This window comes from Mustelus asterias, chromosome 12 (assembly GCF_964213995.1).
Source record: "Mustelus asterias chromosome 12, sMusAst1.hap1.1, whole genome shotgun sequence".
NCBI lineage: Eukaryota > Metazoa > Chordata > Chondrichthyes > Carcharhiniformes > Triakidae > Mustelus > Mustelus asterias.
Genome location: NC_135812.1, coordinates 402,190 through 423,614, shown reverse-complemented (window position 1 = coordinate 423,614; position 21,425 = coordinate 402,190). Strand labels below are relative to the sequence as shown.

Here is a 21,425-nt window from a genome sequence, read left to right as displayed (position 1 = left end):
TTTTTATTGTTGACATTACTGCCGCTCCTAACACGTGGATCAAGTGAAGAAATACCAGAACACATCCATTGCCATAGCATCCTGGAATGGTGCAGTGAGAACCTGGTGTTGTTAAACTTCTTGCAGTGAGAAAACACAGCAATCATTCTCAGTCCATCAAACCCTACCCTACCCTACCCTACCTACCCTTCCTTCCTTCCTTCCCTTCCCTTCCCTTCCCTCTCCATCCATCAATTTCCAATCAATCCCCATCCACTTATCAAACTCCATTCACCAATCAAACTCCATCCACCAATCAAATCCCATTCGCCAATCAATCCCCACTCGCTAATCAAACCCATCCACCAATCAACCCCCATCAACCAACCAATCCCCATCCACCAATCAACCCCCATCCACCAATCAAACTCCATTCACCAATCAAACTCCATTCACCAATCAAACCCAATAATCAATCAATCCCATCTGCCAATCAAACCCCATCCACCAATCAAACCCAACAATCAATCAATCCCATCTGCCAATCAAACCCCATCCACCAATCAAACCCAACAATCAATCAATCCCATCTGCCAATCAAACCCCATCCACCAATCAAACCCAACAATCAATCAATCCCATCTGCCAATCAAATCCCATCCACCAATCAAACCCAACAATCAATCAATCCCATCTGCCAATCAAACCCCATCCACCAATCAAACCCAACAATCAATCAATCCCATCTGCCAATCAAACCCCATCCACCAATCAAACCCAACAATCAATCAATCCCATCTGCCAATCAAACCCCATCCACCAATCAAACCCAACAATCAATCAATCCCATCTGCCAATCAAACCCCATCCACCAATCAAACCCAACAATCAATCAATCCCATCTGCCAATCAAACCCCATCCACCAATCAAACCCAACAATCAATCAATCCCATCTGCCAATCAAACCCCATCCACCAATCAAACCCAACAATTAATCAATCCCATCTGCCAATCAAACCCCATCCACCAATCAAACCCAACAACCAATCAATCCCATCTGCCAATCAAACCCCATCCACCAATCAAACCCAACAATCAATCAATCCCATCTGCCAATCAAACCCCATCCACCAATCAAACCCATCCACCAATCAATCCCATCTGCCAATCAAACCCCATCCACCAATCAAACCCATCCACCAATCAATCCCATCTGCCAATCAAATCCCATCCACCAATCAAACCCATCCACCAATCAATCCCATCTGCCAATCAAACCCCATCCACCAATCAAACCCATCCACCAATCAATCCTCAAAGAAAATTGATGCGGGAAGGGCTGTGGATGTAGTTTATATGGACTTTAGTAAAGTGTTTGATAAGGTCCCACATGGCAGACTGGTACAAAAACTAAAATCACATGGGATTCGGGTGGGCTGGTTAGATGGATACAGAACTGGTTGGGTTATAGATGATAGAGACTAATGGTGGAAGGGTGTTTTTCTGAATGGAAATCTGTAGTTACTGGTGTTCCGCAGGGATCAGTGCTGGGACCTCTGTTGTTTGTAGTATATATAAATGATCTGGAGGAAAATGTGGGTGGTCTGATTAATAAGTTTGCGGATGACATGAAGATTGGCGGAGTTGCTGATAGTGCTGAAGATTGTCAGACGATACAACAGGATATAGATTGGAGACTTGAGCACAGAAATGGCAGATGGAGTTTAACCTGGAAAAATGCGAGGTGACGCATTTTGGAGGATCAAATTTACGTCCGAATTATAATGTAAATGGCAGAACTCTTCGAAACATTAACATACAGAACAATCTGGGCGTGCTGGTCCACAGTTCCCTAAAAGCGGCAACACAGCTGGCCAAGGTGATTAAGAAGGCATTTGGCATGCTTGCCTTCATCAGCTGGGACACTGAGTACAAGAGTTTGGAAATCATGTTGCAGCTATATAAACGTTGGTTAGGCTGCATTTGGAGTATTGCATGCAGTTCTGGTCACTACACTATCACAAGGACATGGAAGCATTGGAGAAAGTGCAAAGAAGGTTCACCAGGACGTTGCCTCGTCTCGAGGGTATTGGCTACGAGGAAAGGTTGAATAAACTAGGATTGTTTTCAGTGGAAAGACGCAGGCTGAGGGGAGACCCGATAAAGGTGTTCAAAATTATGAGAGGCATAGACAGAGTGGATCATCAGAGGTTTTTTCCAAGGGTGGAAGTGTCAATTACAAGGGTGCACAGTTCAAGGTGAGAGGGGGAACATTTAAGGGAGATGTACGGGGGAAGTTTTTCACACAGAGTGGTGGGTGCCTGGAACATGCTGCCAGAGATGATGGTGGAAGCAGGCACATTAGCAACATTTGAGACCACATTTGGATGGGTACATGAAGAGGGAGGAAATAGAGAGATACAATCTGAGTAAGGACAGAAGGTTTTTTAAAAAATTTAGTTAGGGCATCATGATCGGCACAGGCTTGGAGGGCTGAAGGTCCTGTTCCTGTGCTGCATTTTCCTTTGTTCTTTGTAATCCCCATCCATCAATCAATGCCCATCTTTCCCTCTCTGTCCTTCAATCTCTGTCCTCCAATCTCCAACGATTTTGAAGCTTTACAACTATTGTCATGAAAATAATTCTCATTTCTGTTCTAAAGGACTGACCCCCGATCCTGAGACTGTAAATTTGATTTGATTTAGTATTGTCACATGTTTTAGCACATAGTGAAAAGTATTGTTTCTTGCATGCTATACAGACAAAGCATACCGTTCATAGAGAAAGAAACGAAAGAGTGCAGAATGTAGTGTTACAGTCATAGCTAGTGTGTAGCGAAAGATCAAATTTACTAATCAGACCACCAACATTTTCCTCCAGATTATTAATATATATTACAAACAACTGAGGTCCCAGCACTGATCCCTGCGGAACACCACCAGGTACAGATCTCTATTCTGAAAAACACCCTTCCACCACTACTCTGTCTTCTATAACCAAGATGTGGAGATGCCGGCGTTGGACTGGGGTAAACACAGTAAGAGTTTTAACAACACCAGGTTAAAGTCCAACAGGTTTATTTGGTAGCAAATACCATTAGCTTTCAGAGCGCTGCTCCTTCGTCAGATGGAGTGGAAATCTGCTCTCAAACAGGGCACAGCGACACAAAATCAAGTTACAGAATACTGATTAGAATGCAAATCTCTACAGCCAACCAGGTCTTAAAGATACAGACAATGTGAGTGGAGGGAGCATTAAGCACAGGTTAAAGAGGTGTGTATTGTCTCCAGACGGGACAGCCAGCAAGTCCAGGAGGCAAGCTGGGGTGGTGACTGATAGTGTGACATAAACCCAACATCCCGGTTTAGGCCGTCCTCATGTGTGCGGAACTTGGCGATCAGTTTCTGCTCAGTGACTCTGTGCTGTCGTGTGTTGTGAAGGCCGCCTTGGAGAACGCTTACCCAAAGATCAGACGCTGAATGCCCGTGACCGCTGAAGTGCTCCCCCACAGGAAGAGAACAGTTTTGCCGGGTGATTGTCGAGCGGTGTTCATTCATCCGCCTGTTTCTATAACCAAGTCAGTTTTATATCCATCTCGCCAGCCCACCCTGAATCCCATGTGATTTTAGTTTTTGTACCAGTCTGCCATGTGGGACCTTGTCAAACGCCTTACGAAAGGCCATATAAAACACATCCACAGCCCTTCCCTTATCAATTATCTTTATCACCTTTTCAAAAAACTCAATCAAGTTGGTGAGACATGGCCTTCCTCGTACAAAACCATGCTGCCTGTCACTAACTAGTCCAAATGAGCATATATCCTGTTCCTCGGTATCTTCTCCAAAAGCTTCCTCACCATTGACGTCAGGCTCACTGGCTTATGATTTCCTGGATTATCCCTCCTCCTCTGGAACCTTGCCTGTGGTCAAAGAGAATGTGAAGATATCTGTTAAGGCCCCAGCTATTTCTTCTCTCGCTTTCCGAAGTAACCTGGGATAGATCCCACCCGGCCCCGGGGACTTGTCCATCTGAATGAAATTTAGGATACTCAACACTTTCTCCTTTAATATATTGACGTTCTCAAGAGTGTTCACACACCTATCCTTGACCTCAACATCCGTCATGTCCTTCTCCTTGGAGGGTCACAGAACATAGAGCATAGAACATTACAGCGCAGTACAGGCCCTTCGGCCCTCGATGTTGCGCCGACCAGTGAAACCAATCTAAAGCCCATCTAACCCACACTATTCCAATATCATCCATATGTTTATCCAATGACCATTTAAATGCCCTTAATGTTGGCAAATCCACTACTGCTGCAGGCAGGACATTCCACGCTCTTACTACTCTCTGAGTGAAGAACCTAGCTCTGACATCTGTCCTATATCTATCACCCCTCAATTTAAAGCTATGTCCCCTCGTGCTAGCTATCACCATCTGAGGAAAAAGGCTCTCACTATCCACCATATTTAATCCTCTGATCATCTTGTATGCCTCTATTAAGTCACCTCTTAACGTTCTTCTCTCTAACGAAAACAACCTCAAGTCCCTCAGCCTTTCCACATAAGACCTTCCCACCATACCAGGCAACATCCTGGGCGGCACGGTAGCACAGTGGTCAGCACTGCTGCTTCACAGCTCCAGGGACCCGTGTTCGATTCCCGGCTCGGGTCACTCTCTGTGTGGAGTTTGCACATTCTCCCCGTGTCTGCGTGGGTTTCCTCCGGGTGCTCCGGTTTCTTCCCACAGTCCAAAGATGTGCGAGTTAGGTTGAGTGGCCATGCTAAAATTGCCCCTTAGTGTCCTGAGATGTGTAGGTTAGAGGGATTAGTGGGTAAAATATGTAGGGATATGGGGGTAGGGCCTGGGTGGGATTGTGGTCGGTGCAGACGCGATGGGCCGAATGGCCTCTTTCTGTAATGTAGGGATTCTATCATTCTATCAAATCTCCTCTGCACCCTTTCCAATGCTTCCACATCCTTCCTATAATGCGGTGACCAGAACTGTACACAATACTCCAAGTGCGGCCGCACCAGAGTTTTGTACAGCTGCAACATGACCTCCTGGCTCCGAAACTCAATCCCTCTACCAACAAAACCTAACACTCCGTACGCCTTCTTAACAACCCGATCAACCTGGGTGCCAACTTTCAGGGATCTATGCACATGGACACCGAGATCTCTCTGTTCATGCACACTACCAAGTATCTTACCACTAGCCCAGTACTCTGTAATCCTGTTACTCCTTCCAAAGTGAATCACCTCACACTTTTCCGCATTGAACTCCATTTGCCACTTCTCAGCCCAGCACTGCAGCTTATCTATGTCCCTCTGTAACTGTCCACAACTCCACCGACTTTAGTGTCATCCGCAAATTTACTAACCTATCCTTCTACACCCTCATCCAGGTCATTTATAAAAATGACAAACAGCAGTGGCCCCAAAACAGATCCTTGGGGTACACCACTAGTAACTGAACTCCAGGATGAACATTTCCCATCAACCACCACCCTCTGTCTTCTTACAGCTCGCCAATTCCTGATCCAAACCGCTAAATCACCCTCAATCCCATGCCTCCGTATCTTCTGCAATAGCTTACCGTGGGGAACCTTATCAAACGCTTTGCTGAAATCCATATACACCACATCAACTGCTTTACCCTCACCCACCTCTTTGGTCACCTTTTCAAAGAACTCAATAAGGTTTGTGAGGCACGACCTACCCTTCACAAAACCGTGCTGACTATCCCTAATCAAATTATTCCTTTCTAGATGATTATAAATCCTATCTCTTATAATCCTTTCCAAAACTTTGCCCACAACAGAAGTAAGGCTCACTGGTCTATAATTACCAGGGTTGTCTCTACTCCCCTTCTTGAATAAGGAGACAACATTTGCTATCCTTCAGTCTTCTGGCACTATTCCTGTAGATAATGACAACATTTAAAGATCAAAGCCAAAAGCTCTGCAATCTCCTCCCTCGCCTCCCAGAGAATCCTGGGATAAATCCCATCCAGCCCAGGGGACTTATCTATTTTCACACTTTCCAGAATTGCTAACACCTCCTCCTTATTAACCTCAATCCCGTCTAGTCCAATAGCCTGTATCTCAGTATTCTCCTCGACAACATTGTCTTTTTCCTGCGTGAATACTGACGAAAAATATTCATTTAGCGCCTCTCCTATCTCTTCAGGCTCCACGCACAACTTCCCACGACTGTCCTTGACTGGCCCTAATCTTACCCTCGTCATTCTTTTATTCCTGACAGGCTTTCGGGTTTTCCTTGATCCTACCTGCCAAAGACTTCTCATGTCCCCTCCTGGCTCTTCTTAACTCTCTCTTTAGGTCCTTCCTGGCTAACTTGTAAGTCTCAAGCGTCCTAACTGAGCCTTCACGTTTAATCTTTACATAAGTCTCCTTCTTCCTCTTCACAAGAGATTCAACTTCTTTAGTAACCCACGATTCCCTCACTCGACCACTTCCTCCCTGCCTGACAGGTACATTCCTATCAAGGACACCCAGTAGCTGTCCCTTGAACAAGCTCCACATTTCAATTGTGCCCATCCCCTGCAGTTTCCTTCCCCAACCTATACATCCTAAATCTTGCCTAATCGCATCATAATTTCCTTTCCCCCAGCTATAACTCTTGCCCTTCGGTATATACCTATTCCTTTCCATCGCTAAAGTAAATGTAACCGAATTGTGGTCACTATCACCAAAGTGTTCCCCTATCTCCAAATCTAACACCTGGTTTGGTTCATTACCCAGTGCCAAATCCAATGTGGCCTCACCTCTTGTTGGCCTATCTACATACTGTGTCAGGAAACCCTCCTGCATACATTGGACAAAAGTTGACCCATCTAAAGTACTCGAACTATAGCTTTTCCAGTCAATATTTGCAAAGTAAAAGTCCTCCATAACAACTACCCTGTTACTTTCGCTCCTATCCAGAATCATCTTTGCAATCCTTTCCTCTACATCTCTGGAACTTTTTGGAGGCCTATAGAAAACTCCCAACAGGGTGACCTCTCCTTTTGTGTTTCTAACCTCAGCCCAAACTACCTCAGTAGACGAGTCCTCATCAAACATCCTATCTGCCACCATAATACTGTCCTTGACGAACAATGCCACCTCTTTTACCATTTTCCCTGCTCTTACTGAAACATCTAAACCCCGGAACCTGCAGCAACGATTCCTGTCCCTGCTCTATCCATGTCTCCGAGATGGCCACAACATCGAAGTCCCAGGTATCAACCCATGCTGCAAGTTCACCCACCTTATTCCGGGTGCTCCTGGCATTGAAGTATACACACTTCAAACCACCTTCCTGCCTGCCGGTACACTCCTGCGATGCTGAAACCTTATTCATGACCTCACTACTCTCAACCTCCTGTACACTGGTTCTACAATTCAGGTTCCCATCCCCCTGCTGAATTAGTTTAAACCCTCCCGAAGAGCATTAGCAAATTTCCCCCCCAAGATATTGGTACCCCTCTGGTTCAGGTGTAGACCATCCCGTTTGTAGAGGTCCCACCTACCCCAGAATGAGCCCCAATTGTCCAGGTATCTGAATCCCTCCCTCCTGCACCATCCCTGTAGTCACGTGTTCAATTGCTCTCTTTCCCTATTCCTCTCCTCACTAGCACGTGGCACGGGTAACAAACCAGAGATAACAACTCTGTTTGTTCTAGCCCTAAGCTTCCACCCTGACTCCCTGAATTTCTGCCTTACATCCCCACCCCTTTTCCTACCTATGTCTTTGGTGCCGATGTGAACCACGACTTGGGGCTGGTCCCCCTCTCCCTTAAGGATCCCGAAAACACGATCCGAGACATCACGGACCCCGACACCTGGGAGGCAACACACCAACCGTGAGTCCCTCTCATTCCCACAGAATCTCCTATCTATCCCCCTAACTATGGAGTCCCCAATAACTAATGCTCTACTCCTCTCCCCACTTCCCTTCTCAGCAACAAGGACAGACTCTGTGCCAGAGACCTGTACCCCATGGCTTACCCCTGTGAAGTCATCCCCCCCAACAGTATCCAAAACAGAATTTGTGTTTACAGAGGAACAGGGGATCCAGGGGATTGCTGCTCTGACTGCTTCTTACCCCAAATAGTATCATAATTTCTCGGAGTAACTACCTCCCTGTAGCTTCTATCTATAGCTGCCTCAGCCTCCCGAATTATCCTGAGTTCATCCAGTTCCAGCTCCAGATCCCTAACACGGTCTTCAAGGAGCTGGAATTGGGTGCATTTCCTGCAGGTGTACTCAGCCGGGACACTGGTGTCCCTCACCTCAAACATCCCACAGGAGGAACATTGCACTGCCTGCACTGACATCCCTGCTACTTCCCTTCCTAAGAAACGAAAGAAAGAGAAAAAAAAGCTTACTTGCTCTCACTCCGAGTCTTTTTTTTAGGTTAGAGGAGGGGGGAGGGTGGGGGACTCTACAGGTGTCGAGTCTCGGGTTACCTCCCCTTTCAAATTTATTGGGCAAAAAAAAACCTTCCCAGGCCTCCCCGTGGCCTACTTCGAGTTTCCTGTTTAACTGAAAAAAAAACTCTGCTAAAAATATAAGCTATATAAGACCCTCGTCAGACCCCACTTAGAATACTGTGCTCAGTTCTGGTCACCTCACTATAGGAAGGATGTGGAAATGATTGAAAGGGTGCAGAGGAGATTTACAAGGATGTTGCCTGGATTGAGTGGCATGCCTTATGAGGATAGGCTGAGGGAGCTCGGTCTTTTCTCCTTGGAGAGACGAAGGATGAGAGGAGACCGAATAGAGGTATATAAGATGTTGAGAGGCATAGATCGGGTGGACTGTCAGAGGCTTTTTCCCAGGGTGGAAATGTCTGCTACGAGAGGACACAGGTTTAAGGTGCTGGGGGGTAGGTACAGGGGAGATGTTAGGGATAAGTTTTTCACACAGAGGGTGGTGGGCGAGTGGAATCGGCTGCCGTCAGTGGTGGTGGAGGCGAACTCAATAGGGTCTTTTAAGAGACTCCTGGATGAGTACATGGAGCTTAATAGGATGGAGGGTTATAGGTAGGTCTAGAAGGTAGGGATGTGTTCGGCACAACTTGTGGGCCGAAGGGCCTATTTGTGCTGCAGTTTTTCTATGTTTCTATGTTTCTAAAAAGTAAGGGAAAAAAAACAAATCACTCTTACCCTCAGCCACTACTGACACAAATCACTCCCTCTCTACTTTGCTCCGGTGGAACAATGAGGTTGATCCTCTAAGGTAAGTAACTTTTAAAGAAAAAAAACCTTCCCAGGCTTCCCTGCGTCCTACTTCCGGTTTCCTGTTTCACTGAAAAAAAAACTCCACTAAGAAGTAAGGTAAAAAAAAAATCACTCTTACCCTCAGCCACTACTGACACGAATCTCTCCCTCTTTACTTTGCTCCGGTGGTCAGTCATCTCAGCTTCAGGACATCTCTGCAGGAATCCCTCAAGGTAGTGTCCTAGGCCCAACAATCTTCAGCTGCTTCATCAATGACCTTCTCTCCGTCATAAGGTCAGAAGTGGGGATGTTTGCCAGTGATTGCACAACATTCAGCACCATTCACGACTCCTCAGATACTGAAGCAGTCCATGTTCAAATGCAACAAGATCTGGGCAATACCCAGGCTTGGGCTGACAAGTGGCAAGCAACATTCACACCACACAAATGCCAGGCAATAACCATCATCAGTAAAAGACACTCTAACCCCCGCCTCTTGACATTCAATGGTGTTACCATCACTGAATCCCCCACTGTCAACATCCTTGGGGTTACCATTGACCAGAAACTCAACTGAACTCACCACATTAAGACAGTGGCTACAAGAGCAGGTCAGAGGCTGGGAATACTGCGGCAAGTAACTCACCTCCTGACTCCCCAAAGCCTGTCCACCATGTACAAGGCACAAGTCAGGATTGTGATGGAATACGCCTCACTTGCCTGGATGAGTGCGGCGCCAACAACACTCAAGAAGCTTGACACAATCCAGGACAAAGCAGCTGCTTGATTGACACCACATCTACAAACATCCACTCCCTCCACCACCGACGCTCAGTAGCAGCAGTGTGCATTATCTACAAGATTCACTGGAGCAATTCACCAAAAATCCTTTGACTGCACTTTCCAAGCACACGACCACTTCCATCTAGAAGGACAAGGGCAGCAGATATGTGGAAACACCACCACCTGCAAGCTCCCCCCGCCCCCCCCCCCCCCCCCCCAGTAAGTAACTTCATTGCAGTGTTAATGTAAGCCTACTTGTGACAATAATAAATAAAATAAAGCCACTCACCATCCTGATTTGGAAATATATCGCCGTTCCTTTGTAGTCGCTAGGTCAAAATCCTGGAATTCCCTTGCTAACGGCATTGTGGGTCAACCCACAGCACATGGACTGCAGTGATTCAAGAAGGCAGCTCACCACCACCTTCTCAAGGGCAACTAGGGATGGCCAACCAGCGATGCCCATGTCCTACGAATTGTTTAAAAAAATACCGATACAAAGTACTCATTAAAGATCGCACCCACTTCCTGTGACTCCACGCATAACTTCGCTCCATTGTCCCTGAGTGGGACTACTCTTTCTCTTGCTACCCTCTTTCTCCTAATATATGCGTATAAAGGCTTGGGATTCTCCTTGACCCTGTTTGCTAAAGACATTTCATGCCCCTTTTTTACCCTCCGTGTTTAAGTTCCTTCCTACTTTCTCTATACTCCTCAAAGGCTCCGTCAGTTTCAAGTTGCCTAGACCTATCATATGCTTGCTTTTTCCTTTTGACTGAGCTTATTATTTCCCTTGTCATCCATAGTTCACGAGTCCTGCCATTTCTATCCTTCATTTTTGCGGGGACATGCCTGTCCTACACTTCAATCAACTGGCCTTTTAAAGCCTCCCACATGCCAGACATGGATTTGCCCTCAAATAGCTGACTCTCATCCATATTCGCCAATTCCTGTCTAATTTGGATGCATTAATGTATTCATTGTAATGCAGTGCCCGTGCCCTGCACTACCATTAATGGTAACTGAACAAGTTGATTTTTGTAAGAAACAGGTACAAAGGTTGTACCCACAACTCTCAGAGTTTACCCTGTATAAATTCTCAGTCTTGTCGAAGTGTTGATTAAAGTCAATGGTTGGAGTCCAGTGTAAATTTGACTAAATACTGACTCTCCGACCACCAATACGACCACGTCTGTATTGAACTCCATTAATATTGGATGTCTATTTAATCTGATGATTATTTTACTTGGGTCTGAGTTGGACATTGCTATGCAGTTTAATTGTTCCACATCTGATGATTTTTGATTTGATTTGATTTGATTTGATTTATTATTGTCACAGGTATTAACAAACAGTGAAAAGTATTGTTTCTTGCGCGCTATACAAAGCATACCGTTCATAGAGAAGGAAAGGAGAGAGTGCAGAATGTAGTGTTACAGTCATTTCTAGAGTGTAGAGAAGAACAAAGAGCAAAGAACAATACAGCACAGGAACAGGCCTTTCGGCCCTCCAAGCCCACGCCGCTCGCTGGTCCAAACTGGACCATTCTTTTGTATCCCTCCATTTCCACTCTGTTCATGTGGCTATCTAGATAAGTCTTAAACGTTCCCAGTGTGTCTGCCTCCACCACCTTGCCCGGCAGTGCATTCCAGGCCCCCACCACCCTCTGTGTAAAATACGTCCTTCTGATATCCGTGTTAAACCTCCCCCCCCCCCCTCACCTTGAACCTATGACCCCTCGTGAACGTCACCACCGACCTGGGAAAAAGCTTCCCGCCGTTCACCCTATCTATGCCTTTCATAATTTTATACACCTCTATTAGGTCACCCCTCATCCTCCGTCTTTCCAGTGAGATCAACCCCAATTTACCCAATCTCTCCTCATAACTAAGCCCTTCCATACCAGGCAACATCCTGGTAAACCTCCTCTGCACTCTCTCTAAAGCCTCCACCTCCTTCTGGTAGTGTGGCGACCAGAACCGGGTGCAGTATTCCAAATGCGGCCGAACCAACGTTCTATACAACTGCAACATCAGACCCCAACTTTTATACTCTATGCCCCATCCTATAAAGGCAAGCATGCCATATGGATAGGGCTACATTCACGACCTTTTGTAGTTTCTTGTGGTCTTAGGCAGAGCAGGAGCCATACCAAGCTGTGATACAACCAGAAAGAATGCTTTCTATGGTGCATCTATAAAAGTTGCTGAGAGTTGTAGCTGACATGCCAAATTTCCTTAGTCTGATTTTCATCTTTTACTTATATCTACAGGACTTGACACTAAATGGTAGCGAATACAACAAAAACAACAACAACTTATATCTATATGGTGCCCTGGGCTACATCCTTCACCACTCACCCACCATAACTTGCAGTGTGACAGTTTGATGCAGGTGGACCTTCCAGGAAGGACGTGCACTCTCCTGGACAGCGGCCTACGTATCATTTTCCTAAATCTAGGTCTTGAAAATTTACTTTGCTGCTCCGACTTCGCATACTGGCAACAGTTAAAATGCCTTGCCAATGTGAATGTGAATATGGATTATGAGTTTACATGGAGGAAGAGATATAAAGAAGATTGGAGGACAGTGAACTCAGAGGAGAGACAACATGAAAGAGAGGTGAGAGGGGTGAAACAAGCTCAAAGGAGGAGGAATTACTAGAGGAGTAGCAGGAGTGGTCAAATGATAAGTGGCACACTGTCACACTGCAAGTTATGGTGGGTGAGTGGTGAAGGATGTTGCCCAGGGCACTATATAGATATAAGTTGATGTTTTTGTTGTATTCACCACCATTTAGCGTCAACTCCTGTCGATATCAGTAAAAACTGAAAATCAGAAATGTACAAAATACAAGAAGTTTACAACAGCTCATTGATCTGAAAAGAGAAAAGGGTGGCTAATGTTTCATGTAGAGATCGTATTGCACTTTATCGTGTTGTATTGTGCACTATTTTCTGATTTAGTTTCAAATGCCACAGTGAGGTGATATATTCTTTTGCATAAAAATAAATGGAATTTTAACAATTGCCATTTGTTTCCTATTGCGGCTGAAAGGCTTTCACGTTTTTGCTCAAAACATTACTCCACATTTCAAATTGTATTTCACGTTACTCGCTGAGACTCCATCTGTTGCAGACAGATTATGGAGCTTACGTGACTACCACATCCTTTAACATCAGCCTCATGCAATTGTGGTTTTCAAATTGTTGAATCTACATGGGAAAATATATGTAAAATCTTTGGTGGGGGAGACTATTTGTTCATCGGTAGTCTTACCACCCATATTTGTCAGTTTAAATTGAATGCGCATTTTCCGTTGTGATTGCTTTGGGGAATTACTACAGTCTGTTACTATCAGTCTTTACCAAGAGTAAAATGAGGAAACAGTTTGCGCCTCTATTTTTCTTGCTGTTCTGTAAGTACATTTACATTACTTTGTGAAGATGATGTTCGGTAACTTAAGTTTACTACATTTTGTCGTGACATTCTTGCTGAACGAGACTCACTGATGCAGCAAGCCACAGATAGCAATATAAATTATTTAGAAATGCCTATAAAAGCATTGCTTTATCTTGTTTTTAAAAAATAAATAAAATGACTATCTTTGGATTATTCAGTTTAATATTGGTTGCCAACTATTTAAGGTCTGCTTTAAATGGATAATTTTGTGAGACTCCCGCCCAGTGCAAACCTTGCTTCTCACAAGATTCTTACAGATAAGGATACCATTTCTGAACGGCAAACTTGGAGCAGAGATAAAGCTGAAATGAGACTCTAATCTATATTCACTGCTAGCAAGTTTTTGCACTGAGTGGAGCCTTGCAGAATTACTCCCTCAAGCTTTTAACTTTGATAGTCACTTGTTTTACCAGAAATGTGGAAATAAAATAAAAAATACATTATTATTATTGTTTTAGGCAAAAAAATACCATCTAGCATGTTTGAATTGAATTGATTTATTATTGTCACATGTATTGGGATACAGTGAAAAATATTGTTTCCTGTGCACTATACAGACAAAACATACCTTTCATAGAGTACATAGGGGAGAAGGAAAGGAGAAGGTGCACAATATAGTGTTGCAGTTGCCAATAGGGTGAAGAGAAAGACCAGCTTAATGCATGATCGGACCATTCAAAAATCTGATGACAGCAGGGAACAAGCTGTTCTTGAGTCGGTTACTTTTAGCTTTAAATGTACTTTTAAACCAGTCATTGGTCTCATTAGTGTCATTCCGAAATAGTAAGCGTAGTCATAGAGGTTTGCAGACCCATCACGTCTGCACCGGTCAAAGACAAACCACCTAACTATTCTATTTGGGCCATTAAAGAAGTAGAAATGAGAGGTTTTTGTGGATAAATTCACAGTGGCTTATTACATAGAAACTAGAAGCAGGAGAAGGCCATTTGGCCCTTTGAAGCTGCTCCGCCATTCATTATGATCATCAAATTCAATATCCTGACCCCCATCCCCTTCCCGCCATTCTCTTGATCTCTTTAGCCCCAAGAGCTACATCTAATTTCTTCTTGAAATCAGACATTTTGGCCTCAGCTACTTTCTGTGATAGTGAATTCCACACATTCATTACCCTCAGGGAGAAGAAATTTCTCCTCGCCTCAGTTCTAAAAGTTTTACCCCCTTATCCTCAAACTATGACCCCTGGTTCTGGACTCTCCCCCCCCCCCCCCCACCCCACCCATTGGGAAGATTCTTTCCAAACCTACCCTGTCTAACCCTGTTAGAATTTTATAAGTTTCTATGAAATCCCCTCTCACTCTTCTAAACTACAGTGAATATAATCCTAACTGACTTAGTCTCTCCTTATATGACAGATCTGCCATCTGAGGAATCAGCTTGGTAAATCTTTGCTGTACTCCCTCTATAGCAAGGACATCTTTTTTCAGATAAGGACACCAAAACTGCACACAATATTCCAGGTGTGGCCTCACCAACGTCCTATACAATTGTAGTAAAGCATCTCTATCCCTATTCTCAAATCCTCTCGTTATGAAGGCCAACATACCATTTGCCTTCTTTACTGCCTGCTGTACCTGTGCACTTACTTTCAGCGACTGATGCACGGACACCAAGGTCTCGCTGAGTATCCGCCTCTCAATTTACACCCATTCAAGTAATAATCTGTTTTCCTATTATTGCTACCAAAGTGGATAACCTCACATTTATCCACATTATACTGCATCTGCCATGCAGATGCCCACACACTCACCCTGTCCAAATCACGCTGAAGCATCTCTGCATCCTCCTCACAGCTCACCCTCTCAACCAACTTTCTACCATCTGCTAATTTGGACTTAATATATGTAGTTTGCTCTTCCAAATCATTAATATATGATGTGTAATGTCACACCCCCAACCCACCTGGACATCACATCCCTGCTAACCCCACTGGCTGATCGCTACCTCCCTTCCCCCAGTAATCCCCGAAGTAGAGTATGCAGCTCTTCCTGCCTGTTTCCCCTTCATGCCTGCCCCCTCCCCTTAAGACCTGCCACTTGGCACTGCCCAGTGCCTGATGGGCACTGCCAGATTCCCAGGCAGGCACTGTCCAAGGGACACTGCATCCCCTGCCCCTGACCACCCTCTGGTCCCACCAGCGAGGAAATCACATCAGATACCCATTGAGATCCTTGCTGCTGAGGCCCTCCACTGGCGAGGCCACTGAGGCAAGTGAACCTGGACGTTTGCGTCCCGGGCTCACTAATCATTTTAACATGAGATGCTAAATATTTAATGAACTTCACACGCCCTTCCCTGGCGCCAGGCTGATTACGCTCGCAGATCGGGGCCAGTAAGATTGCGAGAAGCTGGAAACTGGGCATGAACCCAGTTTTTCACTTCGCCTGCGATTTATCGGCTCACCACGCCGATCGACCAGCGTGATGAGCCGGTGAGATCCCAAAGTAAAATTTATTTATTTATTAGTCACAAGTAAGGCTTACATTAACACTGCAATGAAGTTACTGTGAAATTCTCCCAGTCGCCACAGTCCAGCACCTGTTCAGGTCAATGTACCTAACCAGCATGTCTTTCAGAATGTGTTCATTTTGAGTTTAAGTGTTCATTTTGAATTTATATGACATAAATCCATGATTCTATATTGTGTTCTAATTGCAGTGAAAATAGCTTCTGTTTATTTGGCAGAAAGCTTTTTCCTCTGCATTGGATATAACAAAAAAAACTAGCATTTATAAAGAGCTTGTGTAAGTAGCAAACCTTCTGTGTTCTGATTAAGGGCATCTTGCTGGTGAATCATTAGATGAAGGGTAAGTTCATGCTTTCATTGATTTTTATAAGGGAACGGCGAAGGCTAGTGGTATTATCACTAGACTATTAATCCAGAAACTCAGCTAATGTTCTGGGGACCTGGGTTTGAATCCCGCCACGGCAGATGGTGGAATTTGAATTCAATAATAAAAGAAAATCTGGAATGATGACCGCGAAACCATGTCAATTGTTGGGACAACTCATCCAGTTCACTAATGTCCTTTAGGGAAGTAAATCTACCGTCCTTACCTAGTCTGGCCTATATGTGCCTCCAGAACCCCAGCAGTGTGGTTGATTCTCGACTGCCCTCTGAAGTGGCTGAGCAAGACACTCAGTTGTATCAATCGCTACAAAGTCTTAACAAAGAATAAAATCAAAGGACTACCTGGCATCGACCTAGGCCTCTGGTCGCCACACTACCAGAAGGACATGGAGGCTTTAGAGAGAGTGCAGAGGAGGTTTACCAGGATGTTGCCTGGTATGGAAGGGCTTAGTAAAGGAGAGATTGGGTAAACTGGGGTTGTTCACACTGGAAAGACGGAGGATGAGGGATGACCTAATAGAGGTGTATAAAATTATGAAAGGCATAGATAGGGTGAACGGTGGGAAGCTTTTTCCCAGGTCGGTGGTGACGTTCACGAGGGGTCATAGGTTCAAGGTGAGGGGGGGGAGGTTTAACACGGATATCAGATGCACGTATTTTACACGGAGGGTGGTGGGGGCCTGGAATGCGCTGCCGGGCAAGGTGGTGGAGGCGGACACACTGGGAACGTTTAAGACTTATTTAGATAGCCACATGAACAGAGTGGGAATGCAGGGATACAAAAGAATGGTCCAGTTTGGACCAGGGAGCGGCGTGGGCTTGGAGGGCCGAAGGGCCTGTTCCTGTGCTGTATTGTTCTTTGTTTCTTTGTTTGTAGGCACCAAAGAAGACAACAGCAAAACAAACTGCCCTATCGACCCTGCAAAGTTCTCCTTACTAACATCTGGGGGCTAGTGCCAAAATTGTGGGAGCTGTCTCACAGACTAGTCAAGGAACAGCCTGACATCGTCATTCTCACAGAATCATATCTTACAGATAACATCCCAGACCACGCCATTACCATCCCTGGATATGTCCTGTCCCACCGGCAGGACAGACCCAGCCGAGGTGGCAGCACAGTGGTATGCAGTCGGGAGAGAGTTGCCCTGGGAGTCCTCAACATGGACTCTGGACCTCATGAAGTCTCATGGCTTCAGGTTAAACATGGGCAAGGAAACCTCTTACTGGCTACCACGTACCGTCCTCCTTCGGCTGATGAATCAGTATTCCTCCATGTTGAACAACACTTGGAGGAAGCACTGAGGGTGGCAAGGGCATAAAATCTACTCTGGGTGGGGCATTTTAATGTCCACCACCAATGGTGGCTCAGCAGCAGCACTACTAATCGAGCTGGTTGGGTCCTAAAGGATATAACTGCTAGACTGGGTCTGCAGCAGGTGGTGAAGGAACCAACAAGAGGGGAAAACATGAACTCATCCTTACCAATAGTCGGCTGCAGATGTATCTGTCCATGACTAGTATCAGTAGGAGTGACCACCACACTTGTGGAGATGAAGTCCCACCTTCACATTGAAAATAACCTCCATTGTGTTGTGTGACACTATTACCGTGCTAAATAGGACAGACTTCGAACAGATCTAGCAACTCAAGACTGGGCGTTCATGTTAAAGCACATGGGATTGCAGGTAATGCCTTGAGATGGATAGAAAGGTGGTTAGCAGATAGGAAGCAAAGAGTTGGCATAATGGGTCTTTTTCTGATTGGCAGTCAGTGACTAGTGGGGTTCCACAGGGATCTGTGCTAGGACTCCAACTGTTCACATTATATATTAATGATTTGGAAGAGGGAACTGAATATATTATCTCCAAGTTTGCAAATGATATAAAGTTGGGTGGGAGGGTGAGCTGTGTGAGGAGGATGCAGAGATGCTTCAGTGTGATTTGGACAGGCTGAGTGTGTGGGCATCTGCATAGCAGATACAGTATAATGTGGATAAATGTGAGGTTATCCACTTTGGTAACAATAATGGGAAGATAAATTATTACTTGAATGGGTGTTAATTGAGGGAGGTGCATACACAGCAAGACCTTGAAGTCCTTGTGCATCAGTCGCTGAAAGTAAGTGCGCAGTAACAGCAGGCAGCAAAGAAGACAAATGGTATGCTGGCCTTCATAGCGAGAGCTCAAACAGGGAGTTAGGAGGGCAAAAAGGGGTCACAAAATGTTCTTGGCAGATAGAATTAAGGAGAATCTCAAGGCATTTTATACATATATTAGGAACAAGAGGGTAGCTAGAGAGAGAGTTTATCCACTTAAGGACAAAGGAGGGAAATTATGTGTAGAACCAAAGGAAGTGGGTGAGATCCTTAATGAATACTTTGCATTGGTATTCGCAAAGGAGAGGGACACGTCGATTGATGGTGTCTCGGAGGGGTGTGTAACCCTTTAGAACAAGTCATCATTACGAGGGAGACAATGTTAGGTGAAATAAAAAGCATTAAGGTAGACCGATTACCGAGGGAGACAAGAGATGAAATTGCTGGGCCTCTAACAGAAATCTTTGTTTCTTCATTGGCTACTGGTGAGGTCCCAGAGGATTGGTAGATAGCCAATGTTGTCCCATTATTTAAGAAGGGTAGCAAGGACAACCCAGGTAATTATAGGCCAGTGATCTTGACGTCAGTGATAATGAAATTGTTGGAGAAGATTCTTAGGATTAGGATCTATACACATTTGGAACTGAATGGTCTTGTTAGCGACAGACAGCATGGTTTTGTATGAGGGAGGTCATGAGGGAGGTTAATTTAATTGAGCTTTTTGAGGAGGTGACAAAAATGATTGATGAGTTTGTAATATATAAAGAACAAAGAACAGTACAGCACAGGAAACAGGCCCTTCGGCCCTCCAAGCCTGTGCCGCTCCTTGGTCCAACTAGACCAATCGTTTGTATCCCTCCATTCCCAGGCTGCTCATGTGACTATCCAGGTAAGTCTTAAACGATGTCAGCGTGCCTGCCTCCACCACCCTACTTGGCAGCGCATTCCAGGCCCCCACCACCCTCTGTGTAAAAAACGTCCCTCTGATATCTGAGTTATACTTCGCCCCTCTCAGCTTGAGCCCGTGACCCCTCATGATCGTCACCTCCGACCTGGGAAAAAGCTTCCCACTGTTCACCCTATCTATACCCTTCATAATCTTGTACACCTCTATTAGATCTCCCCTCATTCTCCGTCTTTCCAAGGAGAACAACCCCAGTCTACCCAATCTCTCCTCATAGCTAAGACCCTCCATACCAGGCAACATCCTGGTAAACCTTCTCTGCACTCTCTCTAACGCCTCCACGTCCTTCTGGTAGTGCGGCGACCAGAACTGGACGCAGTACTCCAAATGTGGCCTAACCAGCGTTCTATACAGCTGCATCATCAGACTCCAGCTTTTATACTCTATACCCCGTCCTATAAAGGCAAGCATACCATATGCCTTCTTCACCACCTTCTCCACCTGTGTTGCCACCTTCAAGGATTTGTGGACTTGCACACCGAGGTCCCTCTGTGTTTCTATACTCCTGATGACTCTGCCATTTATTGTATAACTCCTCCCTACATTATTTCTTCCAAAATGCATCACTTCGCATTTATCTGGATTAAACTCCATCTGCCACCTCTCCGCCCAATTTTCCAGCCTATTTATATCCTGCTGTATTGCCCGACAATGCTCTTCGCTATCCGCAAGTCCAGCCATCTTCGTGTCATCCGCAAACTTGCTGAGAACACCAGTTACACCTTCTTCCAAATTATTTATATATATCACAAATAGCAGCATATATAAATGATTTGGAGGAAAATGTAACTGGATTGATTAGTAAGTTTGCGGACGACACAAAGGTTGGTGGATTTGCGGATAGCCATGAAGCCCTCAGAGGATACAGCAGGATATAGACCAGTTGAAGACTTGGGCGGAGAGATGGCAGATGGAGCTTAATCCGGACAAATGTGAGGTAATGCATTTTGGAAGGTCTAATACAGATAGGAAATATATAGTAAATGGCAGAACCCTTAGGAGTATTGATAGGCAAAGGGATCTGGGTGTACAGGTACACAGGTCACTGAAAGTGGTAATGCAGGTGGAGAAGGTAGTCAAGGAGGCATACAGCATGCTTGCCTTCATCGGCCAGGATATTGAGTTTAAGAATTGGCAAGTCATGTTGCAAATTTATAGAACCTTAGTTAGGCCTCACTATATAGTGTTCAATTCTGGTCGCCACACTACCAGAAGGATGTGGAGGCTTTGGAGAGGGTACAGAAAAGATTTACCAGGATGTTGCCTGGTATGGAGGGCATTAGCTATGAGGAGAGGTTGGAGAAACTTGGTTTGTTCTCACTGGAGCGACGGAGGTTGATGGGAGACCTGATAGAAGTCTACAAGATTATGAGAGGCATGGACAGAGTGGAGAGTCAGAAGCTTTTTCCCAGGGTGGAAGAGTCAATTACTATAGGATATAGGTTTGAGGTGCGAGGGGCAAGGTTTAAAGGAGATGTACGAGGCAGATTTTTTACCTAGAGAGTAGTGGGTGCCTGGAACGCGTTGCTGGGGGAGGTAGTGGAAGCGGATACGTAGTGACTTTTAAGGGGCGTCTTGACAAGTACATGAATAGGATGGGAATAGAGGGATATGGTCCCCGGAAGCGTAGGGGGTTTTAGTTGAGTCGGGCAGCATGGTCGGTGCAGGCTTGGAGGGCCGAAGGGCTGTGGATGTTGTCTACATGGACTTTAGTAAAGCATTTGACAAGGTCCCTCATGGCAGGCTGGTGCAAAAGATTAAATCTCACGGGATCAGGAGTGAACTAGCTAGATGGATTCAGAAGTGGCTTGGCCATAAAAGACAGAGGGTAGCGGTGGAAGGGTGTTTTTCTGAATGGAGGTCTGACTAGTGGTGCTCTGCAGGGATCAGTGCTGGGACCTCTGCTGTTTGTAATATATATAAATGACTTGGAAGAAAACGTAGCTGGTCTGATTAGCAAGTTTGCGGATGACACTAAAATTGGCGGAGTTGTGGATAGTGATGAAGATTGTCAGAGAATTGAGCAGGATATAAATAGGCTGGA

At 45.2% G+C, this 21,425-nt stretch overlaps 1 protein-coding gene across 2 annotated transcripts in view; it reads left to right on the top strand.

Annotated features, from left to right (window-relative positions):
- Nucleotides 1-13,127: 13,127 nt before the first annotated feature.
- Nucleotides 13,128-21,425, top strand: part of LOC144501157 (integrin alpha-E-like) — a 377,113-nt gene continuing 368,815 nt past the window's right edge. Inside the window, exon 1 of one of the 2 annotated variants that reach the window (XM_078224555.1) lies at nt 13,128-13,409. In XM_078224555.1, the coding sequence (XP_078080681.1) occupies nt 13,370-13,409 (40 nt within the window). In that variant the 5' untranslated portion in view covers nt 13,128-13,369. The remainder of the gene's footprint in view (nt 13,410-21,425) is intronic. The other variant, XM_078224556.1, reaches the window with a different exon arrangement.